Here is an 18,468-nt window from a genome sequence, read left to right on the forward strand (position 1 = left end):
CACATTCCCACTGTTTTTGAAAGATTTCTTTGCTTCCCTTCTGTGTATCACCAAGATCTGTGCAAACTCCCCTGGAGAGGTTTATCAGAGTGTGGATGCTTCCTAGGTTTGATGCTGCCTCTGCCCTACATGGCAAGTTGGGTAGCTTTCCCGAGCTGATTAAGACTCAACTGCAAAATGCAAGTGATTTGCTTACAAAATGGAACAAATTCCGCTCGTAATGATTTTTCGCTCTGCACCTCCAAGATAATGGCTCTGCATGACTCGTGTTCAGATGAGAAGCCTGTGAATTCCAGAATTCTGGTGTTTGCTGTTTTGCCAATTAATACATGAGATCTTATTATATTAAACATAATTAATGTTGTTAACATTCATTCATTTATTTGGTCTTCACCAGGAAAGCAAATTGAATAGAGCAGCTACGGCAGACATAGAATATTTAATCAGACTGGCAGCAAGAAGCCAGGAGGATGAGTCACGAAAAGAGCTTTGTCATTCTGATACTAGAGCCAGGCTTGGTAAATGCAACCTGTGGCCACAAGTGCAAGAATCCAAACCAGGCTCTGCTCATAGTCCAGTATTTCCCAGAACTTGTCCAGACTTAGGACACCATGAGTCAATGTGCAATGAATAAAAAAGAAAGGGCTACACTCAGAGGCTGCTGTGAACCATTCTGTCAACTGTTGTCCATTATATAACTATATCTGTTGATGCTGGGTGTTCGGTTACAGTGCCTAGTGAGTCAAGCAGACAGGAATTCCTTTCACCTTAACAGCTAAATCAGGTAATTAAGGAGAAAGAAGATGTAAGGTCATAGTAAGTAAACTTAAGGGATCAAGTGCTCTGATTTACCAGACAATTAACAAGTGCCAACTTCCTGTGGACTTGGTGGAAATGATATAAATCAATAGGGTCAAGGGTTTTCTGCTTCCAAAGGAGTGAAAAAAAACCTTTCACATCACAGCATAATAAAAACAACCAGGCTGCTGGAAGTCCATGGAGAACTGAAAGATTGTAGAAGAATGGACAGCCTCCCTGGTCTGAGAGTTTGTAGGATAAGACATGGCTGGATTTCCTCCTGGTATTATTGTCTCTTTTCAACCCAGAGCACAGAAATGGAGAAGTTGCTGTGGTAGGCAGCATTCGAAACTGGTTCCTAGGACTTCTGCTCCCAACAAGCACATCCCTGTAAAATCCCTTGCCCTTGAGAATGGGCAGGAAAGAATGTCACTTCCACAATCAAATTATCAAAACATTGACTGAATTAATGAAAGAGAGGCTAGCCTGGTGAACCGAATTTAATGGGAAAAGCCATTAAGGGGAGGTTGAGCACAGAAAGATAAGTTCTGCTGGTCTGGACCCATGGTAGTTCATGTGACTATAGCAGCACTGTGAGAAGGAATTGCAGGTGGCCTCTGAGTATGGTCTCCAGGTGGTAAGAAAAATGAGACCTCAGTCCCACAACTGCAAGCAATGGAATTCTGCCCCAAACCTGACCACCTGCCCCATCCTAGGAAAGAACTCTGTGCTATAGATGAGAGCCATTGGACAGCTCCTAATTAACTGTGGCCCTGTGTGCTCCAGAGAAGATGGTCACCCACAGGAATCTCAAGACCATGCTCTGCACTGTTTAAAGCAGTTAAATGCATGGCTATTTGCTACCTGGCCATGGGAAACTAACACAGCTATGTGGTGATGCTGAGCTGGAGAAGAAAGGATGGATGAAGAGAAGGCAAGAAGTAAGGGACCCCAGGACAGAGGAGAGGATAGGTAACAGTCCCATCCTGCAAAGATAGTCCTGAGAGCCAACCTGGAAGGCAGGTTTCATTTCCATCTTATAGGGGTAACTGGCCAGGTGGCAGAACTAATATGGACTAAATGTGTGTGTGTGTATGGCACCTAGGTTTCCATTTTAACTCCACATTCAGGGTTCTTAGCTCAAGACCTAAGATAGATTTTTATTCATATATAAATACACCAAAGAGTTTTATGTCAACAACCCCACCAGAGTTAAGAGATATCAAGAAGGGGTTGATTGCCTGTCACAGTAGCAAGTGCTCATTATTGCAAACTGAGTTACATAAGGTCAGTGTGACACTGGATTGTCCTGGATGGATGGGTTAGGATAGAATGGCAGTCATTTTGAAGCCATCAATATATTAGACAATACTAATCAGAGGTGGGCTTTACTGACCTCCTCCATGTTTCTCAAGTCAATCAGGGTCAATCATTACCGGCCGTGAGGAGCTCAAAGCATGCTGAACTCCAGCTGCACATTTAGGGGATTCCAAAGTTGGTGGGATCATCTTAGAACTCTGACTCCACAGATGAATCCAGAATGTAAATCCTATATTGACCCCGATGTATAAATGTTGAGGTTGTTTGGTTTGGGTACATGTTTGTGTTTGCGTTTGAGCTTCAGGATCTAGGCCTAGAGGACTTATTTGAAAAGACTGGAGTTTCTTGGTCAAAGGCACTTGATGGGGTCCCAGTACCCGCTCCCTCACCCACAGAGCTGGTAAACATTCAGCCACATAAGCAAAAGCCCAAGAGACCTCTCTACATCTCCAAGGTGAGAAGGCTTCCCAGCAGTTCCTACTCAGGAACTTAGCAAATACATCATAGCAGATGCTAGGGAAGCCAAGACGCTGAGCTGTCATTTGGGGCTCACCAAATCCTGGGTGTGGAGGTGGGGACATGTAGCTCTGTCATCTTGCCACATAGAGCTTACTCAGTAATGAGCCATGGTGGTTGGGGCACAGAATATTAATTCCAAATGGAGCATAAAACTTCAGAGGTATTCCTTATGCAACTGCTTTCCCAGGCAAGCCTTAGGTCACCCGCCTTTCTTCTGCCATCAAGGGTTGTGTACGTGGAAAAGTCTCAAGTGGCAGTGGGGTCTCCATGAGCTTCAGGTTATGTTCCCAGGCAGAGAAACCGACCTGAGCACCATGTCCTCTTCCTTGGGTATATAGAGCTCATCTGCTTCTCACTGGTGATGCTAATTTATTTTACTGGCCCACTCAAGATGTTGTTGGGACCTGCCCTCCACACAAGTATACCAGAGAGCAGTCATGGGGTCCTACTGTTCAGGTACAATTTGTTTCCTTACAATTAGTTTTAAAAAAAAAAATCTCTGGAGAAGCACTTTGAGACAATAAAAATGTCCTTCTCATCATCAGACTCTCAGCTTGGATTTCCAATCCACTGACGATGTTGGCTCTAAATGAGTTGGGAGGTCCTAAACATCCATGGCTGCAGGCAGAATGGTGACTCTCCAGCTCCTTACCTTGTCACTTGCTTCTTGGCATGGCACGATGGATCACACTCCCCTCCCTAGGTGGTTTATCTGTTTGATGTTTGTTCATCATCAGTAAGAATACATGGATTGCTGCTTCATTCACAGGCCGTAGTCTATCACTGTTATACACTGTTCTGAGTTCAACCCGTCCCGGGTGTGATCAACAAGAGACCCTTATTGTTTTTAATATCTCCTTATTTTCTGGTATAAAATACTCCATGTTTTCTTTATTCAGAAGAAAAAGGCATACCCCAGTCCTGGAATGAGCAACTTCTCCAAGGAATCCTGGTTCTTTTTCCAGGGAGAGGATCTGGCTCCTGGATAGATTTAATGCTGTGTGGGTACTTCTGAGTCTAGCCTCTCTCAGTGAACATAGCTGGAATTGCATTCTGCAGCTTTTGACCTAGTCTAAATCCACCTGCCTTGTCTTGAAGGATTCCCATGTGTTCACTTCCAACATCCTCCCAACACAGACGAAGAATTGCTCATCACTACAAACGATGCTAAGTAAATTTAAATGTATTTTTAGTATTCTCCTTAGAATTAAAAGTCGTACTAAGCATTTCATTAAAAATTTAATAATGTATATTACCACTGTCTCAAAGATTAATTCAAAAGGTTAGTTGTGCTTTCTTTTCCCCTCTGAGTAAATTTGCTATTTAACTGAAATAGAATTGTTTTTGTTTTTAACTTGCTGGCACTCCATTTTTCTTCCATTCTTATTTCTTCATGGTTATAATTTTAATGTTTGAATATACAGAATACATGCCTTCAAAACTCAAACTATGCATGCACACACACTCACAAATAAATATATGTAATGTAAGTTGGATTTTTGTGTTGGTGTGGTTTGATTTTTTTTTTTTTGTTGTTGTTGTTTTAAATATGAGCTGGCCAGATGGCTCAGCAGAGAAAGGTACTTGTTGCCAAGTCTGATGTCCCAAGTTGGATCTCCAGGAGTCACATGGTGTAAGAATAGGACCAACTCCTGCAAATTGTCCTCTGACCTCCACACATGTGATATGGCACATATACCCCCTGCCACATACCCCCACACATGTATGCACACACTAAATTTAACAATTTTTAAAGTGGAAACTAGGCTAGAGATAGAGCTCAGTAGCTAAAGTGCTCATTATGCAAGTACAAAGACCAGAGTTCAGCTTCCTAGAAACCACATAAAGCTAGACTCAGTAGTGCATAGCTGTAACCCAAGCACTTCTACAATAAGATAGGCAGAAATAGGAAAATCCCCAGACTCTTACAGGCTTGCTAGCCTGGAGTAATCAGTGGCAAGAACAAATGACCCCGACTCAAACAAGGTGAAAGGTCAGGACTGCCAGAACAAATGACCCCGACTCAAACAAGGTGAAAGGTCAGGACTGCACTTGAGATTAAAGATTGCTCTCTCACTGTCACGTGTGTGCTCTCGCATGCATGCACCTGCACCCATTCACACTCACACACCTACATACATAAATAGCATACACACATGCAGAGATACAACAAAACAGAAATCAGAACTATGCAGAAAGGGATGCGCCGTGGCCTCCCCAGCCTGCCTTCTCATTTCTTACAGGTAAGCAATTCCATGCATGCATGGACTTCACACTTCTGTTTGCACAGGTGGAACTTCTCCCTCAGCCTTCTGTCCTATAGAGCATGCCCCCTAGAAGACTCACTCTTGTATTTTGTTCACTTTTCTTAGCAGCATCTCCTGCTACTATATAAACACTCTATGCTGAGAAGCAGAGATCATGCTCACTTTTTTTTTTGCCAATAGTCCATGGTTCACACAATCAATCTTTAATGTTTCGGGAGTCAGACAATTTCCAACATTTGGAAAGTTCTAGTGAACAAAGGTCTGCACATGCTTTTGTCATGATGGAGAGGTATCTTCATGGTTCCAAGTATGACTGCTGTGCCAAGGGCAAATGAATGCCCCTCCCCCATAGAGAACATCCCACTCTATGTTTCCATAGAGATCTCTGGAAGGTCTCCCTTGCTGGCATCCTCACCAACAGAGTGCCTGGCTAAGTTTCTAATTTCTACAACCTTGCTGTTGCAAAATGGTATCTCATCACACTTAAGTTTGCATTTTTCTTACTATGGGTAAAAGTGTATATATTTTTTCCATATTAAAATCCATTTACACTAAACTTAATAGAAGAGAAAGTAGGAAGTACTCTTGAATGCATTGGCACTGGAGACAACTTCCTAAATAAAATACCAACAGCACAAACCCTGAGCACAACAATTAATAAATGGGACCTCTTGAAACTGAGAAGCTTTTTCAGGGTGAAAGACATGGTCAATAAGACAAAAAGACCATCCCTACAGAATGGGAAAAGATCTTCACCAACCCCACATCTGACAGAGGATTGATCTCCAATGTATATAAAGAACTAACTCAAGAAACTAGACATCAAAATACTAAACAATCCAATTAAAAAATGGGCTAAAGAGGTAAACAGAGAATTCACAAAACAAGATTCACAAATGGCTGAAAGACATTTAAAGAAATGCTCAACATCCTTAATCATCAGAGAAATGCAAATCAAAATGACTCTGAGATACCACCTTACACTTGTCAGAATGGCCATGATCAAAAACACTAGTAACAGACAATGTTGGAGAGGATGTGGAGCAAAAGGAACATTCCTCCACTGTTGGTGGGAATGCAAGCTTGTACAACCACTATGGAAATCAGTATGGCGGTTTCTCAGAAAATTAGGAACTACCTCAAGACCAGCCATCCCACTCTTGGGCATATACCCAAGGAATGCTGATTCATACCACAAAGATACATGCTCAACTATGTTCATAGCAGCATTATTTGTAATAGCTAGAACCTGGAAACAACCTAGATGCCTGTCAACTGAAGAATGGATTAAGAAAATGTGGCACATATACACAATGGAGTACTACTCAGCAAAGAAAAACAATGACAGCATGAAATTTGCAGGCAAATGGATGGAACTAGAAAAAAATCATCCTGAGTGAGGTAACCCAAACCCAGAAGGACAAACATGGTATGTTCTCACTCATAAGTGGATTCTAGATATAAAGTAAAGAACAATCAGACTGCAACCCACAGAACCATGGAGGCTATATATATAGCATGGGGGACCCTAGGATGATTGTGGCTTATAATAAGTTTTGGTTTTACTCAATTACTGAGCAAGCCTCAATGAAACATTTCACTATTAAGATAAGAATTTATACTGTATCAAGCTGATAATAGAAAAATAAATAAATAAATTTTAAAAAATAAAATAAAGCCATTTTGTTAATTTTGAGATTTGTCTATGTCCTCTGCTAATTCCTTTTCCTATAGAAATCTTGGAAGAGTCTCAATTTTTCAATGTTTTAGTACATTATGGATTTGTTTATGTTTGTGAGTGAGGATGGGGTCACATCATGGTGCCAGCGTGGAGGTCCGAGGATAACCCATGATAATTAGTTCTCTTTTTACCTTGTAGGTCCTGGGGATCAAACTCAGGGCATCAGGTTTGGTGGCAAGAGCCTTTACCTACCGAGCCATTGTGTCAGTCAGTCAGTCCCTCGACTTTTAAACTGTTCTTTATCTTTTGAAATCATGGCCTAGCTCTGCTAAGATGAGGTCATACACTAAGTTCCCATAGGTCATCAGGCTGTTTATTGGCCTCTCTGCTCTATTAATCCGTCCAAGTTCAAGCATCATATGCTTTAACTTCGATTCTATTACTATATTTTTATATTGAGAAATTAAAACCACCAATCAACCTGGATGTCCAGAGTTGGCAGGATAAACTACAGAGTAGTTTGGACTTCAGCATCAGCTAGACACACTCTTCTCCTTTGCTCCTGGTTTCTCTGCCTCACTTAACCACAAATAAGAAGAGAAGGCACTAGGACTATTGAGGTTGTTGTCACTGGTTTCAACATGGTGTCAGATTAAACATGACAGCCTAGCTATTTTGTTTCTACAGTTTAGAATCGAACTGGGATCTAACTCCCAAACTGACAAAAGATCACTGTCACCAGCAACCAGAAAGAGTTTCCCAGCCCCCACCCCTCATCTTCAGGCAACTTTCTGAGAATAGACATCCTTCTGACCCAGGAGTTACGGTCCGACCCGTGTCTTGAAGGTCCCACTGTGTTCTTGGAGGCTGGGGTTGGGGGAGGAGCCATTGTGGCCTGGATGTGTCAGGGTGTCCCTAGTTTGGTTTGCGTGTATTATTAGTGTATGGTGTCCCGTGTGTGCCTGCAGCCACCAGAAATACAGTAAGAACAAGAACAGGCGTGCCCAGAGAGCTGAAAGTATGCCCAGGGCAGCCATGGAGACCACTACAGAACACAGCTGTGTCTGTGCTGCCGTGATTAATGTGATGTGAATCCCAACAAAACTGACGGCGGAGCAGTCCTGCGAGAACATTTACAATCAATAAATGAAACACACCACTCCCATCAGACTCATTATCACTCTGAAAAATCACCCTGAAATTATACAAAAACACAGCCGTGGGATGATTACTGGATGACTGGCAAAGCCCTTCCTTTTAAGCACATACTGGAATCCAACTTTTCAGGAGCCCGTGATCAGCGTTCACAGAACCTCCCTTATAGAATCCCACGTAATCACATTTTTTGCCTGTCTATGGGAGGAAAATGTAATTGCATCCTCGGTGGTGGCCCCCATTTGTTATCACAGTGGGCTTCAGTCGCATCTTCAACTGAGAACTAATGATCCATCATAAGGACTGGGCCTCACACATGGCAAAGGCTGAGTCCATCATCATGCTCCTCATCACTTCCTCATGCAGGAATGTGAACATATGTGGGATATGGGGAAGTCACAAACAAAAAGGAAGAGTGGTTGATACCTTCGGAGGTGCAGGTCACTTTTGCTTGCTGAGGTGAACAATATCAATTGTATCTACAATCTGGGACAGTGCTGCTAAAGCCCATAACTAATGGAGAATGATATGATGGCTCGTCTCTGGAATGAACACAAGAAAACTCTTGCACTGAAATGAAAGGGTGAACCCAGCCTCTCCCCCAGGGTTCCCATAGACTCACGGTGCTGTCGATGTATGCTTCTGTCCACACCACATCATGCTCCTGGTCAATGACTTTGGGTCGGCTGAGCACATGGAGGTATTCCATGACATTTTCCTGCACATCAGCCAAGGTGGAGATCTGGGTGAAAAATCCTGCCAAAAGGAGAGCAGGGCTTAGAAACACACAGAGGAGCATGCATCAGGGAACACACATTGGCCTGAGCCCAAATTCCCTTCTTCATCATTATGAAGTGTTGGATCTCATTCCTCCTTCTTGGAGTGAGCTGTATCCTCATTGACAGAGTATAGTCACCAAAAGGAATAAACTTAAATTAACCCACACAGAAACAGTTGTTGTTGACTCTTTGAAGGCTATCCCCCCAGGCTTTGTTATGGACTTGGAAATCAAAGTCTCACTCCAGGCAATCTTGTCCTTCCCACATTAGTGAACATATTTCCAAGGAGAAAACAATAAATCACAAAATTAAAAGAGATCCCATTATTATAATTATAATAATAGTAATGAGTAATGTACTAAAAAGTTTGCTCATCCCTTGACAGATAGTATCATATATTCTTTTTTGTTTTGTTTTGTTTTTGAGACAGGTTTACTATAACCATATCACTCTGACTGGCTTTGAACTTGTAGCAATTTTCCTGCTTCAGCCTCCTGGATGTTGAGCTGGCATGGTTCTCATTTATTCTGAATAGAGGATAATTACTATTGTGTAATGATAATGTGACTGAAGCGGACTAAGGACTCATGTTTTGCCCTTGTTCCACCAGCACCCAGCGGAAATTACAGCGAAGAGCACAGGCTGTGGGGTTCTTGGTTTGACTCGTTCCTTTGTGTCTCTTGGTTGGTACCCATTACTTCGATGGGGTTTTACCCTGGGTATGCTGGAGGCTGGAATTCCAGGTCCTACTTTAACGTGACTCTCAGACTGAGAGGCCTGCCTTTTATGCAACAGAAAATGTTCTAAGCATGCAATAGTTCTACAGGTGAAGTTGTCTGCTTGATCTTGAGTTCAGGGCACTTCAACCTGGGGTCTGGTGAGCTTTGCTGCAGGCTGGGAGGTTTAGAAGAGAGCAGTGGGCACAGGCCTGGCTCGCCCAGAGGAAGCTATTTGTTTCAAGTCTGTGTGGAAAGCTTTCTTAGTGGAATGAACAGGATGGGCAAGGCACTGTCTTGCGCCATGAAGAAAGGAGGAAAGAACCACAGAATAGCATAGTCACTATTAAGTTAAGACATACTAGGGGTAGCAAATCAAGTCTGGCTATACTGAGCCAGGGTCTCTGGAGCTGAACACTGAAGGATAAGGGGGGAGTAGTGGGGAGCAGATGACTGACAAGTATGCCTGGCAAAGCAAAGAATACAAGGGAAGCATCTAGATTATGGAGAATTAGGCCCCTTCTGGGAAGTGAAAATAGCTCAGAATGGCCCCGATTTTAGAGTTTAACAGAGAGCAGAAATGACCCAAAGAGATAGGCCCAGCAAAGAATGGGAAAGAATTGAGATCTTGTCCTAAAGCAGGTGCTTATGGAAGCGCTTAAAGCTGGGGACACAGTAGAGACACAGATTCATGCTGCTGCTTCTTGTCACTAAGTTAAGGATCCATTCCTACTTATCAGATAAATCAGAGATGGCTTAAAGGGACTCTAAAGTCAGATCTGCTGCAATGCTTGCACAGCCATGGTAGACTTCCCTTGTGTCTGAACCAAGCACATGGTAGGGAGACATCAGCCCTTCCACTCTCCGGGATGGGCTGGACCCTCCAAGAACATTTCTAAACAAAGGCCAGCTGGTTTGAATTTGATGTGCCAGTTCCAAACAGGTTGGGCCCATGTGGCTTCTGGGTTCCTGATGACAGTGCTGCACAGTGCTAATTAGCATGCATTAGCACTCCTACCTGCCCCACCCTCCTGTAACCATGGCTATATCAGGGAAACAGAGCCCCAAAGAAGAAGTGGGGATGCCCGTTATGGCGTGAGATCCCAGAACAGGACTTGTGAGTTCTCCTGAAGGTCTGACACCACCCACCCTCACATAGACCTATTGGTATGTGTCTCCTAAGTGGTCCAGCTGAGAGGCATGGCTGGCAAGAAACGCTTTGTAAGGCACTGTTAGAGGACAAGAGCATAGCATGCCTTACTCACCAGGAGCCATCTCTCCATGCCAGGAAGCTATAATCTACTTTGAAATAAGAAAGAAAATATTTAATATCTCTGCTAGCAGCTAAACCCTGGGTTCTGAGTGAAGAATCTTGGAACACAGTACAAGCTAAAGAGGGGGATCACCTTGGTCAATTTGGTGGTTGTGGATCTGGATGGAGATGCTTGGATGAGCATTTTCGCTGTGGAAATGTTCCTGTGAAGATAGTCTGTCTTAGAAGGGTTCTTCCATTGCCTCTCTTTTCACATCTAAGCTTCAAAGCCAACATTTGATGCTCTCTGATTTAGGTTTTCCAAAACAAGGCCAAGAGAAGAAAGGAGACGGATGTGTATGTGAGGGAAGATGAAGGACACAGCTCATCAGTTTAGAGAGTGAGATTGGAAGGGTGTCCATCATACGTTTAGAAAGGATTGCGCTGAGAAATGACCCTCCTTCAGCCTTGTTTATCACAGTCCAAGTCCAAATGTTACAACAAGCTCACTTCCCAGAGCTTCAGAACTGCAGTCAGCCATTTACCTGACAGCTCTGTGGATGAACTCAGGAACCCAGGATAAAATCCAAAAGGCGTACCCTTGGCTTCCCTCTCCAAGCCCCTGCCTCCAAGCCCCATTAGTCTTCCCCCAGCCCAGTTAGGCCCAAAGCAGAAGGAACACCCTAGACCCCCTCCCCATTACCACTCCCTGCTCCACCCTGGTCCCATATCTAACTCACCAGCGTGTTTTCTGGTCCAGTCTCTAAAACACACCTAAGATTAATGTTCCCTCCTTCAGCACTTTAACTCCACTCCAAGATTCCAGGGTATGTAAGTAAAAGTACATCTGCAGCCTCCCCATGACTCCCTCCCCTCATGGAGGCTTGAGGACCATCCGAAAGTATACCGTGTTCTTTCATCTAGCTGATGATGACAGCTTCCACACAGAGGTAGAACGAAATCTGAATGTCTTACTCTGACCTCCAAGGGTCTTTCTCCATTGACCCCTTTCTTCCTGTAATCCCTGCACCCTGTGCTCACCTTTAGTTAACCTTTCTCCTGCTCTCCGATGCTGACCTGGCTCTGATCCTTCCATCCTAGCCTGCCTTTTCACATTCTGCTCATTCTCCCCGGGACACTCTTACCTAGCTTCCCAACAAGGGTCCATTTTATCACCGATGGGCTGGTGATGGGTTGGTTGGGGGAGTCTCTCCCTGACTGACTGACCCACCGGAAGTCACTTTCTCTCTCTGCATCTTGCTTCAGTGTCTTGAGAACACTCAGTCTAGCCTGGTGCCGGACTCTGACTTGCTTGCTTACTCTGTCTGCTGTTCCTGGGGTGTTAGTACAATGACACATGATGAGAACTGGTGCTTGTCTGGTTGGGAGACACCTTCCCAGAATGGGAACCATGCACAAGCCTTCACTGGCATCTTCATGGACTCACGTTGCTCCTCTGCCTTGGGACTCCTGGCAGCCCACCTCGGGTGCTCATTACAGAAGGGGCAAAGAGAAGAGCTTGGCCCAGACCAACCAGTCCAGGTTTATTGGACTCCAAGGCCTTTATTCTCAATCTAGAAGATGCTCTCTCTTACCAAAACAGAAAAGGACCATGGGCTTCTCTTAACTCTTCCCCAGGGTGACTCCAGTGGGTCAATGGTGTTTTATAGCTGGGGAAGATGAGGCTAAAAATGGGCAAACACAGGGCTGCCCTTCAATGTTGCTGGCAATAATTAGTACCATCATACAATCCCAGGGCACAGTTTCAATATGATAAACAGAAATACAAGTCTATAAAAGGTACTAAAAGCTGAAATTATATATATGTGCGCGCACACACACACACACACACACACACACACACACACACACTCATGCTGCAAAGCTTACACAATTTTGGTCCCAGTCCATTAGAACTTGAAACCTCTCTGAAAGAGTCTTTTCTTGTTTTAAATGTGTTTCTGTAAGGTTTAGCTAACAAATGCATGGTCTAGTTAACAAATGATGGATAGTAGGAAGGAGCTTAGGGTTGAGATCTTTGGCTGAAACCATAGACGCTTCCCTCAGTTCCCTTCTGTATTCTCTGAGCTGGCTACCTCCCTTCCTGCCCCCTTCTTTTTGCTTCCTAGTGAATTCTAGCTCTTGAATGTTTATTCTTGTCTCTAATGTGCCTTTTTGAACTTCATATATCATGTAAGAAAACAGACTCAGCAATCATTCAGTAATTACTGAGTAATTAATGCTGAAATTAGCCACCTATTACAAATGGTCCTGCTCATTTTTCTCTAGAACATCAATTTATTTGCCTTGTTCCCTCGTAGCATTCCTTCTGTGAACTCTGGGTTACAACTGCTCAGTGTGATAAACCATATGCAGCCCAATACTTTGTATTCCTGTGATTTTACCCTGGCTTCAGCATGTTTTCAAAACCTCTTGCTTAGACTGCCTTGCCATAGACAAAGGTCCCCTATTACACGTTACAGTAATGTGAGATGCCAGAGCCCCTAGAGTGTGCCGATGTGAGCAGCCCTTGCTCTCGATCTCACATGGCCGGGTTCTGGTTCTACCACTGTGGTGGTATGTTGTTGCGATGGAGCCGTTTCCAGAGTGTGACAAGGTCATCACCATCATGAAGCAGAGTTGCTGTGGGGACCTACCCACAATATAATCATGGCCAGAGCATGGTACTGGTGATAAGCCTGTTAGCATTCCCTCTGGTGGGGAGGACCATCAGACCCTCATCTGGATGTTAGTCATGGCTCCCTCTTGTCCCCAATATGTATGTGGTCTTGGAGAGTGCTAGAATCTACAGGGAGTAGAAGGTTGACTGTGGGTTAGGACTCCAATGGTGCAGTTTTTCACACAACCCACGGTGTGTGTGTGTGTGTGTGTGTGTGTGTGTGTGTGTGTGTGTGTGTGTGTGTGTGCTGGGAGCTAGGTAGGAGTGAGGAGTAGTTTTCCACGATGCAATCCTCTGACTCATCATGCTCGTTTAAGTAACTCCAATAGCCTTTTGGGTCATTAAATGAACATAGGTCCAATAATTTCTTTGGTCAGTACAATCTCTCTATTTCAGGTAAACACACTTCTCTTTATGTCTCCCCTGGAAGTCATGCACCATAGGTATAGTTCCTCCACATATTTCCAAAGATTCTCCAACCTCTTACGTATGATAGGCTGAAACCCAGAGAGCCTCTGTCTATGGGTTCTCTCTTTATAAATAAAGGTGTTTATAACATGTACCCCCTAGTGATTCTATGAGGGTTTATAGAGATGGGCCAGGTAACTACTGTGGGTCTTACCTGGTGCAGAAAGCAGCCAGTTGCCCTTAATTGCTGTTAACAATACCAACATGGTGATCTCTGTCTGCATCACATGCAAATCTTCACATCCTTGGGTGCCTACAGGAATGACTATGGGCAGCTATCCGCCTAGCTGCTCTTTTTATATGGCCTATACTGAGAAACCAAAACGGTTTAACTATGCCTTCTCTCCTACTCACACCCACAGCCATGCTGATGGCTTCAGAAACATGAAGCATCTTTGGCGTGATGTAACAACTGGAAAGGGGTAGTGAGATTAAGAATCATTTCTTGGAAAAGTTTGGAGGCTGGACCTCCAAGGAGGGCTTAGGCTACCAGTTCTGTTTCAAACAAGGACAGAACAACCTCTCACTCCTCAAAAAGGGATAAGCTAAATACACAACCGGGAGACACACACGGCGTTTCCTTTGGAGCACGTGATGACTGATAGGCTGAGAGCTCCAGCCCTGAGTAAAGCCTTTGTTTGCACAGCTGGCAAACACTCCATTAACTCTGATTTTCGAAGGGGAATCAGCTAGTGCTCATTTCAAATGCTGGCACGCCGCACACGAGAGAAGGTTATCGCCTCTTTATGGGCTATCTGAACTTGCCGACCATCTTCGCTGCTGTCCCAATTCGCTTGTTTATGCAATGGTGTGAATTCGGCATTTAAACTGCCCAGCCTGTCTCCTGTGGCCAGGATTGTTTTTAATGTCTTTAAAATGGCATGCTGCTTTGCTTCATTAGAACTAGTTCCCTTAGGGCAGGCCCTACTTAGGCATAAAATGAAACAAACCAATATGCTCCAAGCCTCCCTGGATTTTGCCAGCCTGGTGAAGGAGGCAGAGAACTAAGGCCCATGAATGTCTCCCCAGGCATGCATTTCCAATGGAAAGTATCTGAGACCTACTGTTTCTGTGGCTACCAGACTTCTAAGAAAGATTTTCTGCCTAGACAGTAGGTCCTTGAACACCAGGGATCTAGGGATGGCATAATGGCCCCCACTATCCTTCCCTCCTTCAGGGTCACTCTGTGGTCAGGCAGATCAACCTGTCAGCATGCTTCACTTTGGCCTTTCCCTGGTCTGCTCAAGTACTGGATGTTGACAGTTCATTTCACTGAAGAACTTCATTGAGTCAGGGCAAAAACTTGTAACAGGGGTGGATGGGGATGTCAGACCCCATGTCACTTGAGATGAAAATGCTATGCTGCCTCCATCATGTAACAATCCAAGACCATAAACAAAGATTTAATTAATGACCATAGATGAATACTTGCTTGCTGAAGTTACGTGGATAAAAACCTCAGGACTGACGCAACATGAAGCCAGTGTTTACATGGACGCAGATGAGCGGAACCCAACACTGTCATGGTGAGTGCGACTTGGAAGAGAGGCAGACAGTGACATTCTGTTCCCCAGACCCATCAGAAGGAAAGCCGAATCTCAAAGGTAAAGCTAAGGAGAGACATCGGTTGTGGTGAGACAGGATTCCAGCAGGAATAAGGAGTTTTTTTAGTGGCTGGCTTCTGGGGCCTATCCAACTAACAGCCATGCTTACTTCCATGGATTTTTCTGAACCTATAAACTTGATGAGCTGAATTCTAGAGCTATGTCCTGGCTCGACTACATCGTCTTACAAGAATATTTCAAAGATTCTTATAAATGACAATGAAAATGAAGTTATGATACATTATCAGTTGATTAAGACAAGGTTCCAATTTAAAGAATTTTCATCAGCTGCACACAGATAGTAAAAGTAATCACTAAGAGCCTACTAAGACTAAGAGCCTACTAGCTGATAGAGAAAATTGCAATCTGGTGTGGTAGGGATAAAAATAAAAATGCTTTTATAAATAAAAAGAAAGGATTTTTTTGCCATGACCACAGAAAGAAAAGAAATGGGAAGCATAACTCACTCTCTATTCAAATGTCAACAAAGTTCTAAGATGTACAGAGAGGCCTTTGCTGTCAAAGGGAGTCTGGGGTTTACTCAATTCCCTCATCCCATGCCTCCTCCATTCTTGCTGCACCTGCACTGGAAATGAAGCCAAACATATGACCCTGGAATGAACAGGATGATGGACACTTTCATGAGACAAGCCGACTAATAAGCAAAAACAATTATACTATTTGTTACTTCAGAGGTTCAAGAAAACATTAATACTCTTCCATGATGCCCTTCATTCTTTGAGGTGGGGAAATTGAGATGTGCTTAAAAGACCATTCCAAATAGAAACAGAAAATGAAAGGCAAAGCAAAGCAAAAGCTCCATTGGGAGCAGGCTTGTTTGCCTGCCTCTAAGAAGCTCCTCTGTCCCTGCTGACCCATATTTTCTCTGCGTGGGCTTACCTCTGCACAGGCCTGATGAAGTGACCCAGGCTGGGTGACATAATCTTTTCTGGAAAGAGGGGTTGGAGGTTAAGTGTTTAAATTTGCTGGTCAATGTCCAGGGGAGAAGCTCTTGGATCTACTATGTCTCCTGCATAATATACGTTGTACACTAGATGGGAGCCGTGCAGGAACACCATTTGGACTACACGCATATGCAAAACAGGGAAAATCTATCTCCAGGGGACAATGATGTGGACACGTAAAGAAAATCCACAGAAGAACAGCCGGGCGTTGGTGGCGCACGCCTTTAATCCCAGCACTCGGGAGGCAGAGCCAGGCGGATCTCTGTGAGTTCGAGGCCAGCCTGGGCTACCAAGTGAGCTCCAGGAAAGGCGCAAAGCTACACAAGAGAAACCCTGTCTCGAAAAACCAAAAAAAAAAAAAAAAAAAAAAAAAAAAAAGAAAATCCACAGAAGAAAAGGAGAGCAAAAATACACCTTCCCTGCTCTTTCCTGGGACTTGACCTTCCTTCCCAATTAAGGTTCTGAGTCATCCCATTCTTTTCCCAGAACATTCCACCACCACCCCTCTTTTTTTTTTGTAAATTGCAGGGAAACAACTTTGGTTGCTCGAAATAAAGTTAAGTTTTTTCTTAAGTCATCAAAACTACAGCTGAGACCTGTAAAGCTTTCATCAAATCTTCTTTCTTCCACTAAAATCCAAATACTACCTTACTGGTGAATTAGAGCTCACAACAGCAGGAAATGGATAGACCACCCAAGTCCATCGGTACCAACTACTGTGTAACAGGACATCCATTTTCTATGAATAAGAATAACTAATCTACTTATGTTGTAAGCCATCACAGGAGTACCTGCTCTGAGTAAAGCTTGAGGCTGGTTTCTGTCAGACAGCCTAGATGGAGTCCGAGTCCAAGGCTGCTCTTATGGAGCTTGTGGTTTCAGAGGGGAAGTAAAGCAGATCTATGGGTCCCTGACCACAAGGGAATAATGTAGCATTCATGTTTTAGGGACAAAGTTACTACTGTGACTCGCATGACCTCATTTCCTGTATACGACATTTGTATTGGGCACATCACTACCTTTGTATTGGTATATAACTACCACCTGCCTTCTGTGGGTGATGAAGCTCAGAACCATCCTAGTAGTAAGTAGGTAGATGGTGGCGGTTGGATTTCAAAACAAGATGCTGGATTTAAAGTTCAAATATTTCTTGGTCATACAGAAAAGTGGAAGAAGTCCTTACTAAACTAGAAGACGCTGTTAACTTCCATTCCTGTTCTTTGCCTCAAACATTGTTTCTGATACACTTGTGGGATTGGTAATAAATTGACTTTCTAAATACAAAAATCCATAAATGATTAATTACCTATGAACTAGTATTGAACTACTGAACCTAGCATGCATCATTTCACTAATCCTTCTGTTTAATAAAAACCAGCAGAAGAACGGGATACAAAATTATAGTTCTTTAAGGCGGATCTCTGTGAGTTCAAGGCCAACCTGGACTACAAAGCAAGTTCCAGGAAAGGCACAAAAGTACACAGAGAAACCCTATCTTGAAAAACCAAAGAGAAAAAAACACCAAAACCAAAAACCAAAAAACAAAATTATAGTTCTACAGAAAGAATAAACACAAGATCTCCATTGCACAGTGTATAGACTACAGTTCATGACAATATCTATAGTTTTGAAAAGTACTCAGAATCTATTTTACATGCTGTCAGTACAAGTACATAGTAGGCAGGTAATGGAATTCATATTAATTGTCTTGATTTGGCCATTTCCTAATGTATGCATATCTCAGAACATCATGTTCTGTACCATATATTCAAATTATGTATGGAACATTCAAAGGAAGAATTATTACTACTCCCATGCTGAATATTAAACTAGTAATGCAAATTAAGGTTAATTTCATTAGTCCTGTGGCCAAAGCTTTGCCATTGAAAAATATCAACCTAGAAACCCCAATAAGGATTTCTTCACACCCAGTCTTGGCACATATCTAGTGTGGATCAGAGCCATCTGTCAACTCACTCAGGAATCTGAGTGTGGTAAGGTTGCTGAATCCCATCTCTGTTCCATCTGGAACATGAAGCTTCAGAGGTCACAGAAGCAAAAGGAAAAGTGTGGATGCCCAAACCAGCTCCTGGATGCTTTATCTCAGATTTAACCCAGATTGGACTCCTTCATACTACATTTGACGGCATGCTGGAAGACTGGGAATGGTGATAGAGGTGTGGATAGTTGGAGCACAGTAAATGCCTCTGCATAGTTGTTCTCCCATGATTACTCAGCTACTAAGAAAAAGAGGCAAAGTCAGT

At 43.4% G+C, this 18,468-nt stretch overlaps 1 protein-coding gene across 5 annotated transcripts in view; it reads right to left on the reverse strand.

Annotated features, from left to right (window-relative positions):
* The window catches only part of Cacna2d3 (calcium voltage-gated channel auxiliary subunit alpha2delta 3), an 854,380-nt gene that overhangs the window by 267,947 nt on the left and 567,965 nt on the right, over positions 1–18,468 (reverse strand). For all 5 annotated transcript variants that reach the window (XM_076544133.1, XM_076544132.1, XM_076544131.1 and 2 more), the window contains one exon: positions 8,363–8,496. In XM_076544133.1, the coding sequence (XP_076400248.1) occupies positions 8,363–8,496 (134 nt within the window). The remainder of the gene's footprint in view (positions 1–8,362; positions 8,497–18,468) is intronic.

The sequence above is a fragment of the Peromyscus maniculatus genome, chromosome 9 (assembly GCF_049852395.1).
Source record: "Peromyscus maniculatus bairdii isolate BWxNUB_F1_BW_parent chromosome 9, HU_Pman_BW_mat_3.1, whole genome shotgun sequence".
Classification (NCBI taxonomy): Eukaryota; Metazoa; Chordata; class Mammalia; order Rodentia; family Cricetidae; genus Peromyscus; species Peromyscus maniculatus.